Source organism: Daphnia pulicaria, chromosome 11 (assembly GCF_021234035.1).
Source record: "Daphnia pulicaria isolate SC F1-1A chromosome 11, SC_F0-13Bv2, whole genome shotgun sequence".
Lineage (NCBI taxonomy): Eukaryota > Metazoa > Arthropoda > Branchiopoda > Diplostraca > Daphniidae > Daphnia > Daphnia pulicaria.
The window spans coordinates 3,665,836-3,680,548 of NC_060923.1; the positions used below are offsets into that span (position 1 = coordinate 3,665,836).

The following is a 14,713-nucleotide window of genomic DNA, read 5'->3' on the forward strand; positions in this document are numbered from 1 at the left end:
AATGCGTCGACGTCTTTCCCCCCATGCAACGCCTTAAGTTCAACCAGATAGAAATCCCGAAGCCATTGGCTCGAGATCCCGAACATTGAACTCGTGACCCGATTTTAAATCAAATGACGAGAGGTTTCCGAGAAGTTCAGAAACCTGACCTGATCCAATCTTGGATTTTTCTTCTTCGGCAACTGACTGTCTTCACAGATCGAATTTATGTAGGTCTCTCTCCTCTCGTCATCCGCAGTGATTCAATTAAGAGTCTGAATTAAATCGGTTGTATGGGGATGTGCAAGTATTCTGACATTGAAATCGGACGATTCGATCGAATTGAGGGTACACCGATCACATGCAATTGATTGAGGGACCTTGGCGAGCGATTTTGACCCAGTCTTTCAAAGCGAAATAGGGTCAAGTTCTATTCGAATTTCGCGTCGATACGTGTCTGCGGTGATATCCACTCTACATAATGGCAAGCGAACGGGTTATTCCATTGAAATGATGTAGACAGAGAGGCGGTATATGGGCAGCGCATGGGATTGCTGATTGGCCAAAAATGGCAATCTGTACGCAAGGCCAAACCTATACAACCGAAAGAAGCCAAAACGCACCTTTTAATTAAAGACGGAAATAGTAACTTGTATACTACTAACCAGTTGGAATAATAATAAGGTAATTAATATATAATAATAGCGCATCCATATTTGTTTGCGTCTGGTCTAGGCTCTTTTGAATTGATAATTACGACGATGAAATGGCGGGATTGGTCTTCACGTGTGCTAGAACAGTCAAAGAAATATACTGCAGACAAGGTCGCTATGGTAGAGGACACGGGCTATTTTAGGTCCGGCATCAGCAGCACATGCAACTTGCTATCTTGTAGAGTTGAGACAAGGCCTTGGTAACACAAGGCAGCAAAGCAGTTAGTTTTATGAAAATAAAATAAAAATAAAAACAAGAAAAGCGGCGCAACCGCGCGCGTACCCAAATGTATGGTCCAGCCAACCAGCCAGTCAGCAATCAGCTAATATGTAGGACTGACTACAACTCCGGTGTTGCTATACGGGACTCTTGGGTGTGCATGTAAGAAAAAAGAAAAGAAATAAACGAAAAAGAAATGTTATAATGGAATGATAATCAAGGTTAATAGATAAAAATGGACAGCTAAGACTCTGATTCATTTGAAATATAGTGAAGAGATAGCGAGGGGGGAGTAGACGGGAATCCTCACGGCCCCCCCACCGTGAATAAATAAATAGCTGCGCACACGTTTTCACTCTCTATATATACTAGTAGAGAGTCTGGAAAAGGGAGAAGAGCAAAAAAAAAAAAAAAAAATGTCAGTTTGTCGAATATATATAGTGCTATAGCTACTATAGTGTATGCAGACATGTGTAAAAAATTTGAATAAGAAGCGCGCGCGGACGATCGGTCTACCCGTTTTTGCCTTGATCGGGCGGGAGCAGCAGCAGCAGCTCTTACAATTCCTTCTCGCTTTTTTCCTTTTTTTGGTTTGTCTTTATAATTATTCCCAAAAGTGGTTATAGTCATCTTTTATCCACGTCGAGCTGCGCTATGCAACTTGTTTTTTCTTTTTCCTTTTCTTTTTTTGTTATTTGTCCCGGCGCGACGATTGATTCACGTGGGTCGGTCACGTGAGACACGTGACAGCACCACTGTCACGTCGAGTCGGCGTGCGCTGCTGCTGCTGCTGACAAAGTGAAAGAAACGAAATTTGTGACCGGTGTAATGACCACATATGACACAGCAGAGATGAGGGCGAGGGTGAAAGGACTGACATTCGAACGTCAAATAAAATATAGGATTAAATAATTCAACAAACAATCGAATTCTTATTTTCGTTCATTTTATTACATCTACTGTTTCATCTTTTATAGAATTCAAATATTTGACAACGTGTCGATTATACTTGGAAAATAAATTGAACTCGATTGAACCCAGTTATTAAAGTTATGGACAGAAGAAAGTTTGCTTTCCATAAAGTGGAAAGCTTATATATTCGATCATCGGTGAATCACGTCACCACAATCTCATTTTCCTTTATTTGGATGGGAAATGCTCATTTTGTTCACCGTCGGGTGTTTCATAATATTCACGCCGCATAAATTAAAGGAAACCAAGGTGAACAACCCACTGCGTCAAATTTCGATGCCGTACACTCCGTGAGTGTAGTCACGTCTCCAGGCAGCTAAATAAATGACCATCCATCTCAAACTTTTGTTTTTCAAAACTGTTTTCATTTGTACATTGTCCATCAAATATAGACCAGTTTTTACGGAAATCAAGAAAACCTTGTGGTTGTCGTGCGACCGCACCCATCTCTAAACTCCCGTGAGTTCTATCCTCCCCCTCCATGTCATTAAATATTCACGATGTCACCGGCAATAGAAGAACCAAATCTAATCGTTCATTGCTCCGTCACCGAGAGAAGGATAAGCGAATCAAAAAAAAACAAGAAAACATTCGAGCGATCACGTGGATGTTGTGTATACCCCGTGAGAATACGATCCGATTGCTGGAACGCCCAAAAGTGGTGAAGAAGAAAAAGTCAGCGCCCTGATATTGATTTCCCCTTTTCCGGAAAATAGAAATTTCCACAGCACAGCATTTCACTCAAACAAAATAGTAAATGTGTGCAATCAGGTCGCTGATCCTGCTCGGCTCTTGCCCTCACCGCAGTAGCAGTCTTGGCATCGCATCGTTATTGAGTCTCGATTTGTGTTATGCAGATGTAGCCCAGCAGTCTCGTTTCGTACACGTGATCGCCTAGAAGAAATCAACGAACTTGGTGATAGCTAACGCACACACACATTGTTTGGGAAATGCTTTCCAGACCTGTTTTGACATCACACACCTTTCTTCTATGCGTGTATATGATCTATACAAAGGCGGCGGGAAGTTGTCGATGCAAATTTCTCGGCGACGGCGGTCACATGTCCAACTCACGTCAGAACACGTGAGCACGCGACACGTGTGTTTGACACCATTGTTATTTGTGTGGTTGGAGGAGAAGATTGCCTTATTCTTTTGAACTTGTAACATGATGACCTCCATCGGCTCCAGCCGAGCGTGATTACGGATCTCCGACGAAAGATAATAGCAGATGACAGACAGAAGGATTCCCTATTCTAGACTGTTTGACTCGTTGCTTTTTCTTTGTCCATTTTTGGCTGTTTGGCTGATGGTGGTGAGACGTTATTCGGGAAAATTCGACCGAATTCTGTATATCTCATTTCCCAATCAACTTTCGGGAATCGTCGTGTTGGAGTCGACTGCAACAGCGATGCGCTTAGTCAACTGTTAATAATTCATATCACTCCTCCGCTACCTTGGAGATCGAAATGGAGAGGCCCCCACGATCCCAATCGAAATCGTCCCCAGCACACAACACACATATACATATAGAAAGGTATATTGAACTGGCTGTAGCTGAGGCCAACTCGACACGTTTGTCGTGCGAATCGTGCGTCTCACGCGGGACATACACGTGACACGTGACAGTGAAAGGTCTGCTGTTCACGTTGGACTTCTTCCTCATCTCGTGCCAATATAACATTCAACACATACGCACACCCCTTTCCATTCCGCGTCGGTCGAACGAAATTGAATGAACTCCAACAGGGCCAACCCTCAAAATCCATTCGCTATCAAACCACCTCTCAACCGAAAATAAATCAATAAATAAAAATAAAAGTTGTGTGGGGGGTTATTGGCCGGTTAGTTGTGCGAAAATAAATACTGGCAATAGAAATGCCGTGAAGCCAAGCCCCAAAAAGAAGTCAAACAGATACACACACACACAACAGCAGCTCAGTCAAATGAGTTCATTCCGAGAAATAAAATTTCTATAGAAACGAACCACGTTTTATAATTTGTTTTTCTTTTTTTCGTTCAGTCGATCGGGTTTTATAATGAATCGATACAAGTCGTCGACCGTAATTGAGATCAGAAAGTCACGTGGCAGTGCATGAGAACGCGTTGCTGGACAGATTCCAAAAGGATATACAGATTATTTGGCGTGATTATTAGTACAAGGAAGCCCGGCAGGTTGTCGACGCTATATCGTCCTTGGGCTTAACTTTTCCCCCCCAAAAAACAATGTTGAACTTACAGCCCTTATTTATCTTTGTGTTACGTTGAACGGAGAATTGCGTTTTCTATTATTTATACCCAGATATGGCGCATTTGTGAGCGTTGAACTTTGAGAGAATAAAAAGCCCACCACTTTCAACGTGATGCCACCCCCCATAGCCCCCTTCCCCAATACGAAGAAAAACGTAATACATGTAATACAAATAGTTTAAGCATAAATCCAAAGTTAACCAGAAAAATTATAAAAAGGCGCACTTATTCCTCCATCTTTGTGGGGTCTTTTTTGTTGGATATTAAAGACCCCCAAAGAATGGGGAGGATCAATTTCAAAGTAGAGGCCCAAAAGGGATCGGCAACATGATCTAATTTCTAGATAAAAACGCAGTTCGTCTTTAGGCATAGATGCGCCTCTATCGCGTACGTTGCGCCTCTGTTAGATATATCTAAGTATATGGTATCGGAGGCATCCACTTTGAATAAATGGGGCTGTCAGCACAGTAGAGAGTTAAACCCATTTTTCCGCGAAAGTGATTCATCAAATTAGTCGCATACGATTATATAAATGATCCTCGTATACACAGTCACGTAGACATAAAATAAAATAAAAAAAAAAAGGCTAAAGAAACTCCTGTGGATGGCGTGCTGGTCCCATCCAAACTCTATAGGCAGGTTCTCTTAACCTGTGGGTTTTTCTCCAGAGGTTGCCTTTCTCCGAGGAAACGTTAAAATGAAAAAGGCAATAAAAAAATAAGACAATTTGATTTTTGGCGGTCGTGGTGAGGGCAACCTGAAAAATGTTTCCAGTATGTAGAACCTGGCAGCAAGGTCCGGACGGGGTGTGCGCACCTAACATACGGTTGCTGGCGTCACTTCAAAAGTATAGAGTGTATAGTGTCATTAATGGGATAGCGGAGGGTGACTATTGACAACAGCAGGTAAGACACAGCAGGAGACGTTCCGGGAACCGTTTTAAAGAGTTCACAGAGTGGACAGGAGACGATATCTTGCACAATGGCGATGTGCTGGCCGATGTAGGGGAGTCTCACCTGTCCATACATGGTATCGCAGAGCAATTTCAGTGTAAACAGCGCAAATCCTTGGTGAATACAGACAATGAGGAAGGGCATGGAGTATATAGACCAGAGCAACTTATGTAAAGTCAATTTTCTTTTAAAAGATTCAGCAGGTAGAATTTCGCAATCCAGCTCCCACAGTCGGATACAGCTACTAAGTTATATGTATCCGATTATTTTTTTCTTTAGAAAACGTCTTTGGTTATATAATTGGAGCGGGTATAACTAATAGACATATTGAAATGTATTACTGCAAGTCATCGTTCTCAACGATGTGAACTATTAGTTATATTCCCATGTGTGAAAGACAATCATCGACCGTCATAGACACAATAAGATATAGAGAGGCCGCAAATCATCAAAAGATCCATGCTGGGCTAATGACCGGACACAAATCATTAGACACCGTATAACCTTATACAGTTATAATTCTTCGTGTAATATCAGTAGGTGTGTGTACTACAGACCCTATGATATACACATGTTGGAGAAATCCCAGATCTATTATAGCCAGCATCCAATGGTCAGACGATCATATTTATTATAGTTATAATCATCGGCTGATGAACTGAGGTGTAACTACCGCGTCTCTCTCATCTGTTGTGAAACGTAAGATACGCTATGCACTTATTTAAAAACAAGAAAAAAGGAGAGTTCATATCGTTGTAAATCAAGTCATGAAATATCAGTAGAGGCATTGTTAGACCGTATAGAGAGCCTTGGCCTTCTCACTCTATCCAGACAGCCTCCGATTGTTCATATGCAAATGTATCATTATTTCATTTTGCGTAGTCTGTAATTAATGAGACGACGAGAGTTCAGTATATATGGGCTATTAAGTCCCGGTCATGAACTCTAGACTGCAACATGTAGTATAAATAAATACGCCGATTGTGAAATAGAAGAGCGATATCAAAAAGTTCAAGTGCCCGGCAACGTTTTAAATTAGAGAGAGGGAGAGTCAGTGACCAAATGATTGAATTAAAATGTCATGAAACATTTAGATCTGTTGCCTTTACACACTGCTTTGCTCACGTTACCCAGACTGCGTAATTATATCGAGGATAATATAACCCATTAAAAATGTCGAATCCCTTTGCGCGGTGCTTGACGTTGATGGGAAAAAGGTAAAACTATATAGCAACGCCTTTATCGACTGATGGCCGCCATGAGACTTTGGCAAGGTAATTGGGTGTAGTATATAGAATATACACTTCACAGATTTCGTCAGTTGCATCATCTCCTAATCAAAGTCCGGAGCAACCACCAAGCGATAACGTAGCATTGATTGAAGAATAGAACAAGAGAAACGAAAGTCACTAGTTCAACTGGAAGGCCTTCAGTGGCTTCAGGCACCGACTGGCTCCTGATGACAGATCGAGATTAGTACAGGATCTAAGAAAACCAAAGTGAAATAGCAACTATTGCGCGACTCATCGGAAATTAACAACTAGAATCTTTCGAAATACTTGTCGGATCTTTTTTTAAAATATCAATTAACCCTTGAAAAAAAAGGGGAATTGAATTTGAATAAACCGCCAATTATTTGATTTCGGTGGGCATTAGCGCGCTGAACAACTGCCGGTTTCAATCAAGGCCATATTTGACTAGGTATATATAGTACGACTGTCTATAGCTCGTCTTACATTATGAATTATCTCTACCGTCAAAAGAAAAAGAGAATCAATAGATAAAGCCCGGGAGCTGCAAACCGTGCGCACATACCCGTGTAAGGATGAGGAAGGAATTTCATTCGGATCGTCAAGACCGTGGAAACGGCGCTGTACAATATTACAAGGAAAAGGAACCAAAGACCAGAACCCGGAAAGACTTTTGGTTGTAAACGTGAGTCGCGAAAGTGTCGTGTTATACAGCGGGGGGGAGGAAGCAGCTAACCGCCAATGATACAAAATGTCTAGGATTGCGCGCGCGGACTGGATTACAGTTCCCAACGACTATAACACGCTGCGCGCAATATTCGAAAGAATGCGAAAAATAAAATCAATATTGTTTTTTTTTTAATGATGATTATTATTTTATTGAGCAGTAAATTCTCAAGTCGGATTTTTGTTTTCCTCTTTATGTACAAATTGAATTTCTATTTGGAAAATGATTGGGATATAACGAGGAAGTGCCGGTGGGGTGGCAGGTCCCTCTTGGTCAAAAAATTGTCTTGTTCAAATAAAAAAAAAGTTGTGAGGTACAAAAACATGCCTGATCTGCAGTCGTTCGACAAATGAGTTATTTTTAGTGCACCCTGACTGAGAAAAAACAAAAAAATAAAAAACCAGAGAGAATACAGTTGCAGTCAACCGCCTAGCTGAGGAATAATCGCATTCCGTCCTATTTAACGATTTACAATCAACGCCACAAAAAATTGTCCAAAAGAAAGAATGGAGATCAATTTTGTCTTACCTTTATGCCTGGGAAATACAGCCAGGCATCTACGTCAGCTGCTCCATCCATCCGCTGAAGAGTCAAATTACACCAGACGGTATAGGGTAAAAAGGGTGTCTTCGTGAATACACCCCACATTCACATGGGCGTACACGTCTACACGAGGACATTTAAGAAAGTTGAAAAAGAGAGATCTGTAACTCGATTGACAATTCATTCGATTGCATTCCAATGCAATGGGATGCTGTTTATCTAAATAAAAATAGAAAATGGGTTATGAATAATTATTGACAGAAACAACTAGTCAGAAAAGTTGAAAATGAGACAGTGGGTAAATACCCTAATAAAAAAATAATGTAAAGGTAATGTAGCATTAAAATATCTAGCAGGTCACAGGTCAATAAAAGTAAAGGAAATCATTACCCAAGTGATGATCCTGAGATTGTTGCTGGTGACACAGGTTGACACCTGTACAAGCCAAATTTGCATATTGTGTGGTTATGATGGCTGGCTCTGGCCTCAAATCTGCAAAAGAGAAAAAGGCTATATAGTAACTTCCATGCATTGAGAGGGCAATCACATGATAAATGCTAGTTTCTAGAAGTAATAACATTTCACTGGAACAGGTTTAACTCTTCTATAGCTCCCACAATAATTTTATTTGTATTAAGTTTTGTTTACCCGCTACCAGAGACTACACAGCATGGAGTACGACGGTTATCTAAAACAAATAAATCTATAAGAATATAAATCTGGAACTTTGTCACTGACTTCTTTGCAATTTCAAACTAAACTGACTAAACGCAAGCAGACGACACTTGTCCAATTTTCTTCTAATCAGCATGCTTACGAAATAAAATATCGATAGAAATTAGAAATGAGAAAAAATCAAACTCCCCCCTTAAACTCCAAATCGGGATGGACAAGATCCAATTGCATCATGAAACCTGCAGAAAGACTGAAAACCCGCCCTAATAACACCCGCTTAATAACAACCAGGACCCTCTTGTCTTCCAAGAGGGAATAATAATATTATTGGAAAGTGAACAAACAAAAAACAAGAGATATCAAATATACAAAATTTTGTATTATTTTCAGACAGACGAAGGTATTCACCGGGAATTTGTTGTGCTGCTGCTGTTGTTATTTGCATAATAATTTCAAAATTTTTCACGAATTATTTTTTTCGACTCCCCTTTCTCATCTTCAGGGGTTTTCCAGTCATTGATAGAAATTTTCAAATTCCCTCCAATCCATTTCGCCCACCAAAAACACGAGAAGAAATACAGACACACATGTCAATGTTTTACAATTTTCCATAGCAATAATAATAATATGTATATGTTTACAGCAATCAAATGATATGGAGGAGGGAAGAGCCGAGAGAGCGATCGAGCGGTGGGATTATTAATTATATCTTTTAAAAAAACAGACATAATATAAAAATGCTAGGTAGAATATAGGCTTGTAGTAATTGTTTTGCCGTCAGCAGCAGCAGCAGCTAGCAGATGATATATAAGGACGGAATATATAAGCATCTATAAGGTCAAATCTGGAATTTTACTTTCCTTTTTTAAAAAAAAAGATAATTATTATCGTTATTCTCTTTGCTGGTCGGTTGGTGAGGGTGTCACTCTCGTCTCACAAATCCCGTATTTTCATTCAAACAAAAGGGAATGCAATTTCTCTTCAAAAATTAAAAAGCTCAATAAAATCGTTTTTTTGACGAATGCAAAAGATTTCAAACAAACACACGGTCGACATTTAAAAGAGGAAACAAGGAAAATGATCAAAAACAGTCGCACTCGCAGTTATACATCGCACGCACGAATCAAATAAAAAACATTCAATCGCACCCCAGGAGAAAAAAATTTACAATTTATGCGAATCCCCGAAAGAATTTCTCAAACAAACAAAAACTAAAAACACATTCGCAATTCAGGAGTATAGAGCAGCCTATTCCTATATCTTCTCCCCCCTTTCAGAAAAAAAAAAAAAAATTAATTCTATAGAAAAGTTTACATGTACCAACCGACCAACCAACCAATCGAAATAACAAACAAGGGGGGAGAAGAAAGAAAAAAAAATCTTCGCTTCTTTTATCTTTTCAAAATAATAATAATAATTATAAGTCATCTGCAAGAAAATAACTTAAATGATGAATGATGATGACGTAATTTTTTTTTTTTTTTTAAATGAGAAACCCTCCTCCATCTCTTTTAACACCTCCTCTTTCCCCCTATTTTAATGAATTAAAATGTTCTCATCGTTGAGATCGATTTGACGATGTTTTGGGTGGGGTCAGAGCGAGAAAAAATGGGAAACGAAGGGTCTCAATCAATTTTGGTTTTTGGGTTATTGCTGATGTGTGTGTGTGTGTGTCGTCGAGGTGTTGTTGTTGTGTTAATGTTGTTGTTGCCTGAGGTCGACGTTTTTTTTTTTTTTAAATGAATAATAATGCGGATGATTTTCAATAAGACGCCGGCGCTGAGGGTCGGGGCGTTAGGACGACGCGGAAGGCATCGGGTGGTACGGCGACGCAAGCTTTGGGTAGGTGGATGACATCCTCTGAGGCTGAGACGTCGAAATTCTGGAGCAAAGTGGCGAGTGTGACGAAACTGACGTGCTGGACCAGCCGGTAACCCATGCAAGCTCGTTTGCCAGTGCTGAACGGAATGAAATATTCCGGTTTGACGATTTTGCCCTGGATGAGGAACCGCGCAGGATCGAACGTCAGAGCCTGGTCGCCCCAGTAGTCTGGACTGATATTCAGCTCGTAGTTGTTGAGGAATACCATCGTGCCTTCTTGAACGTCGTAACCTTTAAATAAAAATGAGAAAAAGAGAAACAATTAGATCAGTAAATTCGAAAGATGATGATTGGTTCTATTCAAATGAGATTAATTTGTAAAAATATTTACCGGCGACGGATGTGTTTTGCATGGCGACGTGGGGGACGATGGGCGAGGAAGACAATCTCAACGTTTCCAGAATGGTGGCTTCCGTGTAGGGCATGCTGGGCCGATCTTCCAGGACGACAGGTCGTGAATTATCGCAGGTAACTTTGCGGATCTCCTCCTGGATGTTGGCCATGACGTGAGGGCTGGAGCAGAGCTCGCCGACGGCTCTCATCAGCAAATTGCCGATAGCCGAGTGTCCGCCGAGAAAGTCTTCCAGCTCGTAGAGGACGTGATTCCAGTCGAGTTGCTTTTCGTTGTCGTTGTGATCGGCAGCCTGGGCATCTTCACCGTTGTTCTTTTCATTTCCCAGTTGGCTGAGGAGGACGTCGGTGAAATCTCTGGGGTTGTTGACGTCCATGGTGGAACGGTGCTCGTCGATGATGGTCTTGACGATGAACTGGCGGATGTCCGTGCCCCACGACTTGAGCTGCTGCATGTGGCGGCGGTAGACGGGCATGAGCCAGGGCAGGAAATCGACAGCGTAGCCCTGGTTGATGTCCCAGAAAATCTGATCAAAGAGACGGACGACTTTGCCGAATTCCTTGTTGTTGTAGTCGAAGCGAGTGCTGCACATGTAGTGGGTGAAGACGTTGGCGCACATGGTCATCATCGTCGTCTTCAAATCGATGCCTTTGCCGGCCGCCGCCGCCGTCATGAGCGACAATTCGTTGACCATCAAGTCGCTTTCGGACGTCAGGACGCGGCTGAGAGTGTCGAACTGCATCGAATCGACGCGCGGGTGGCACCAGTGGCGGGCGATCGAGCGGCGATCTCTCTGCAGGTACGACCAATCGCACAGGGCCAACGCTAAAGAAGAAAAAAAAAAAAAAAACAACATGCACACGTCAATTATTTTGAATTCGCTCAGACGACTGGTAATTTTGTGCCGCTAGACATTGGAACATTTCTATTATCTCTTTTGGAATATTGGCATTGAGTGGAATATTTTTTTTTTTGTTTTCGGAATACTTGGAAAACGGAAAACTGGTAATTTGTTTCCCAACTGCCAAGTCGGCGGGATTTTGAATTAATATAGACGACCCCTCCCTAGAGTTAGAACGATGGTCATTTCCTTATTACAGATATAATACTTTTCTCCATTTGCGTCACACAATAAGCGCCCGTCCTAGTAGAGTCGGGTGTGTGTGTCTATACAGCAGGTGTATCGCTCTCTCTCTCTCTCTCTCTCTGCTAGTGGAAAGCTTTCGACTATATACAGTAACATCTAGAGTGAAAATCAAGGTCAGGGTCGGCCCTGGGAAACAGACTGACCGAAACCTTGAAAAGAAATATAACGAATCTCCTTCTCTAGATACCTTTTCTCACTGTATAACCCTCGAATTCTTCCGATTGGATTTCAAACGTCGCCAAAGAAAACGAAAATTTTTGTCACACAAATTTTTTTTTCCAATTCCTAAATTGAAAGTTTTTTTTTTGGACGTTGAGGGGAAAAATTCAATTAGCATTAGAGAAAAATAAAATCCCAAAGCGAAATTTCGACCTTTATTTTTCTACATCATAACGTTCGCGCTACAGCTACAACTATATTATTACAAAAACCAACTGTGTGTATGTACTTATACGTATATGTTCTGGAAAAATATTATGACTTTTGCGCACCTGTTGAACTGCACCCACACAACGGAAGGTGGACGTTTGTGATTCATTTTCGTTGGCACTCGCAATTAACTCTGCTTCATACATATCCCCTCATGTGCATTTTCGTCATATTTTTTTAAGTGCTGGGCCCCGCATGCATCGTTATTATTTGTGCATACATGAGAAATACGTTTTTGCAGCAACGTTTCCTACAATTCTCTACTACATGTTGCCCCGGAATATATTTGTACAGCTCAGGGAACGATCGGAAATTGCGCAATTATTTCTGGGCCTTGCCATTTCTTTTTTCATTGGCACCCACGTAGACCCAATGACAGACACATTTTCTAGGGGGCACATAGGGGTTGGACTGAAATACAAATTCCCCAATTTTTACCCCCACCGAAAAAAAAAATATGTATCATATTTGATTACACCTGTCGCCCGACCTCGAATTAAATATCGGCCTAACCCCAATAGAATTGAGTCATTATCTTTTAAAAAAAAAAACGTAATAATAATGCAGTACAAAAAATCTCTCGTTCTTCCTCAAAATTCGATTTCCCCCCCTTGCTGATTTATTTTTAGACACTTGTTGCCAGTTGCTAATGATTACAAAAGCCCAGGGGTCTTTTTAACCATACGAACAAGTCTAAAAATAGCCCCAACTCGATTCGATTTGATTTTTATGAGGAAATGAAAATGAAAATAATAAAATGATGAGACTTACAATTGTCACGATCGCCGCCGAAGAGAATGTCGTAGCGGATAAAGTTGGGCCGTCCGCCAAAGTGGGGGCCCTTGGTGATGAGCACCTCCTTGATGAGCTTGAAACTGTTGACGACGACGCACGGCGTCGAGCCCAAGGTGATGCTGAAAATGTCGCCGTAGATTTTGCTGAGCTGACAGAAAGCCTCGAACGGGACCTCGTACTGGCCCAGCAAGTGGAGCGAGCCGATGACGGGCCAGCCGACCGGGCCGGGCGGCGGACTCCACGGCTTGGCGACAACCGTCGTGCCACTTGTGGCGGCCGTAACGACAGGAACAGCAGCAGAGGCTTTAGCGGCCGACGATTTGGCCAGGTGAGAGCGGACCAATCGCTGGGCTTTGCTCTTGATGCGGAAGAAAAGCGAGTCGGCCATTTGCGAGCGGCCGTTCTTGCGCCCGTTGAGCCAGACGAGCGTGAACGTCAGGGCGGCCAATGTGGTCAGGAGGACGGTGGTGGCCGACACGAAGACGGCGCCAATTTGTCCAACGCTGAAACCACCGACCAGCGAAGCCGATGAAAAAGACGAGCTCTCGACAGTCAACAGCTCCATTTTTCTTACAGGTTGTTGTTGTTGTTGTTGTTTTTTACTGCGGGGAGGGAGCTGGGCAACGGCGCGGTTCTCGTCACAAACGGAAATGTTTCAACAAACCGCAGGGACGAGATGAACGAATTAAAATTCGGACTTGAGATTTTTCGTCGTGGGACAAATAAAATTGAGACAGACAACTGAGTTGTTGTTGTTGTTGCAGGACTAGTGGGAAGTTTTTTGGGATTCTCAAAAAATTCTGCGGATGGAGGATTTGTTGTTATTGTTTGATGTGTGTCGGAAGGGACTTTGGTGTGTGTGTTTCGGGGTCTTCCTCAACTGATGAGAGAGAGGCGGTGGTGGTGGTGGTGGTGGTGGTGGGGGAAAAAGGTGAAGTGGGAACTGGTGTACGGTTCGCCGACGACTGTGGACCCGGTTCTAGCGGTTGGCGCGATTTATAAGAGCGCGGAGCGCGGGGCGGGCAGCAACTGACGGACTCTCGGAGAAGGAAAGAACCAAAAAGAAAAAAGAAAAAAAAAAAAAGAAAAAATTTGTTATTAAGGAAGGGGGAGGGAACGAGATGGGAGGAGGCTATACAACACTCTTGCGCTCTATGTAGTAGTCTAGTAGAGTTATAGTATAGTATACATACAATGCTGCGCTGAGACTGCTTATATAACCAGACTATGACGTGACACACAATAACTCGTCTGAATTATCTAATTGAATTTTTCATGAAAAAACCCCAAAAAAGATTTCCGCTAAATTTTGGAATTTTGTTTCTGCGTCATTGAAAGATTTTTATTTTATTTCTTTTGATTTAAAACTTTTTTTTTCTTTCCTAAAAGAAAGTCGCGAACCGCTTTGCTCTGCTCTGCTCTCTCTCTCTCTCTCTCTCTCTCTGTGTTTGTATGGACAGTGTTTAACTCCGCCCACTTCTGATTTTTTTTCTTCTCTTCTTGTGTCGGTCGGTCGGTCGGTCGCCGGGGCTGAGATTTTAGTCAAGCCATATGACGCAACAACTCAAGTTGACAATCCCAACTTCTCCGTTAGACTTGTTTTCTTATAAGCCATCTTCTTAATGATTTGATTGATTATTATTTTTTTTCTTGCACTTATTCTTATTATATTACATAGCCTTCAGGTGTACATAAATAAACACAAATTAGAGAACCGGTGGCTGTTTTTGGCCGGGGGTTAGACTGATGCTATATTCGTTGCGATCCGCATCAATGAAAAAGTGAAACTCTTCTTCAACATTTTTTCTTTTTTTCTTTCTCTCTCTC

The 14,713-nt window shown here is 41.8% G+C and overlaps 2 protein-coding genes and 1 long non-coding RNA gene across 3 annotated transcripts in view; 1 reads left to right on the forward strand and 2 right to left on the reverse strand.

The window, feature by feature from the left end:
• LOC124315275 (cytochrome P450 3A2-like) overlaps positions 1 to 14,713 on the forward strand; it is a 317,765-nt gene that overhangs the window by 224,945 nt on the left and 78,107 nt on the right. The gene's annotated exons all lie outside the window — the stretch shown is intronic.
• On the reverse strand, positions 632 to 8,424 carry LOC124315779. Its single transcript, XR_006911667.1, has 5 exons — positions 8,256 to 8,424; positions 7,998 to 8,099; positions 7,593 to 7,826; positions 976 to 1,059; positions 632 to 888 (listed from the first exon to the last, which is right to left on the reverse strand). It is a non-coding gene; the product is annotated as an uncharacterized LOC124315779 (long non-coding RNA).
• Positions 9,769 to 13,912, reverse strand: LOC124315219 (cytochrome P450 307a1-like). Its single transcript, XM_046780742.1, has 3 exons — positions 12,863 to 13,912; positions 10,495 to 11,340; positions 9,769 to 10,394 (listed from the first exon to the last, which is right to left on the reverse strand). Exons 1-3 carry the CDS (start codon positions 13,449 to 13,451, stop codon positions 10,045 to 10,047), a joined length of 1,785 nt encoding a protein of 594 aa, XP_046636698.1. The 5' UTR covers positions 13,452 to 13,912; the 3' UTR covers positions 9,769 to 10,044.

Excerpts from the sequence above, each read along its gene's own strand:
- LOC124315219 (XM_046780742.1), bottom strand. The coding sequence starts at position 13,451 with ATGGAGCTGTTGACTGTCGAGAGCTCGTCTTTTTCATCGGCTTCGCTG. Across the intron at positions 11,341-12,862 it reads CGGCGGCGATCGTGACAATT|CGTTGGCCCTGTGCGATTGG; the intron begins GTAAGTCTCATC and ends TTTCTTCTTTAG. Across the intron at positions 10,395-10,494 it reads GCAAAACACATCCGTCGCCG|GTTACGACGTTCAAGAAGGC; the intron begins GTAAATATTTTT and ends TTTTATTTAAAG.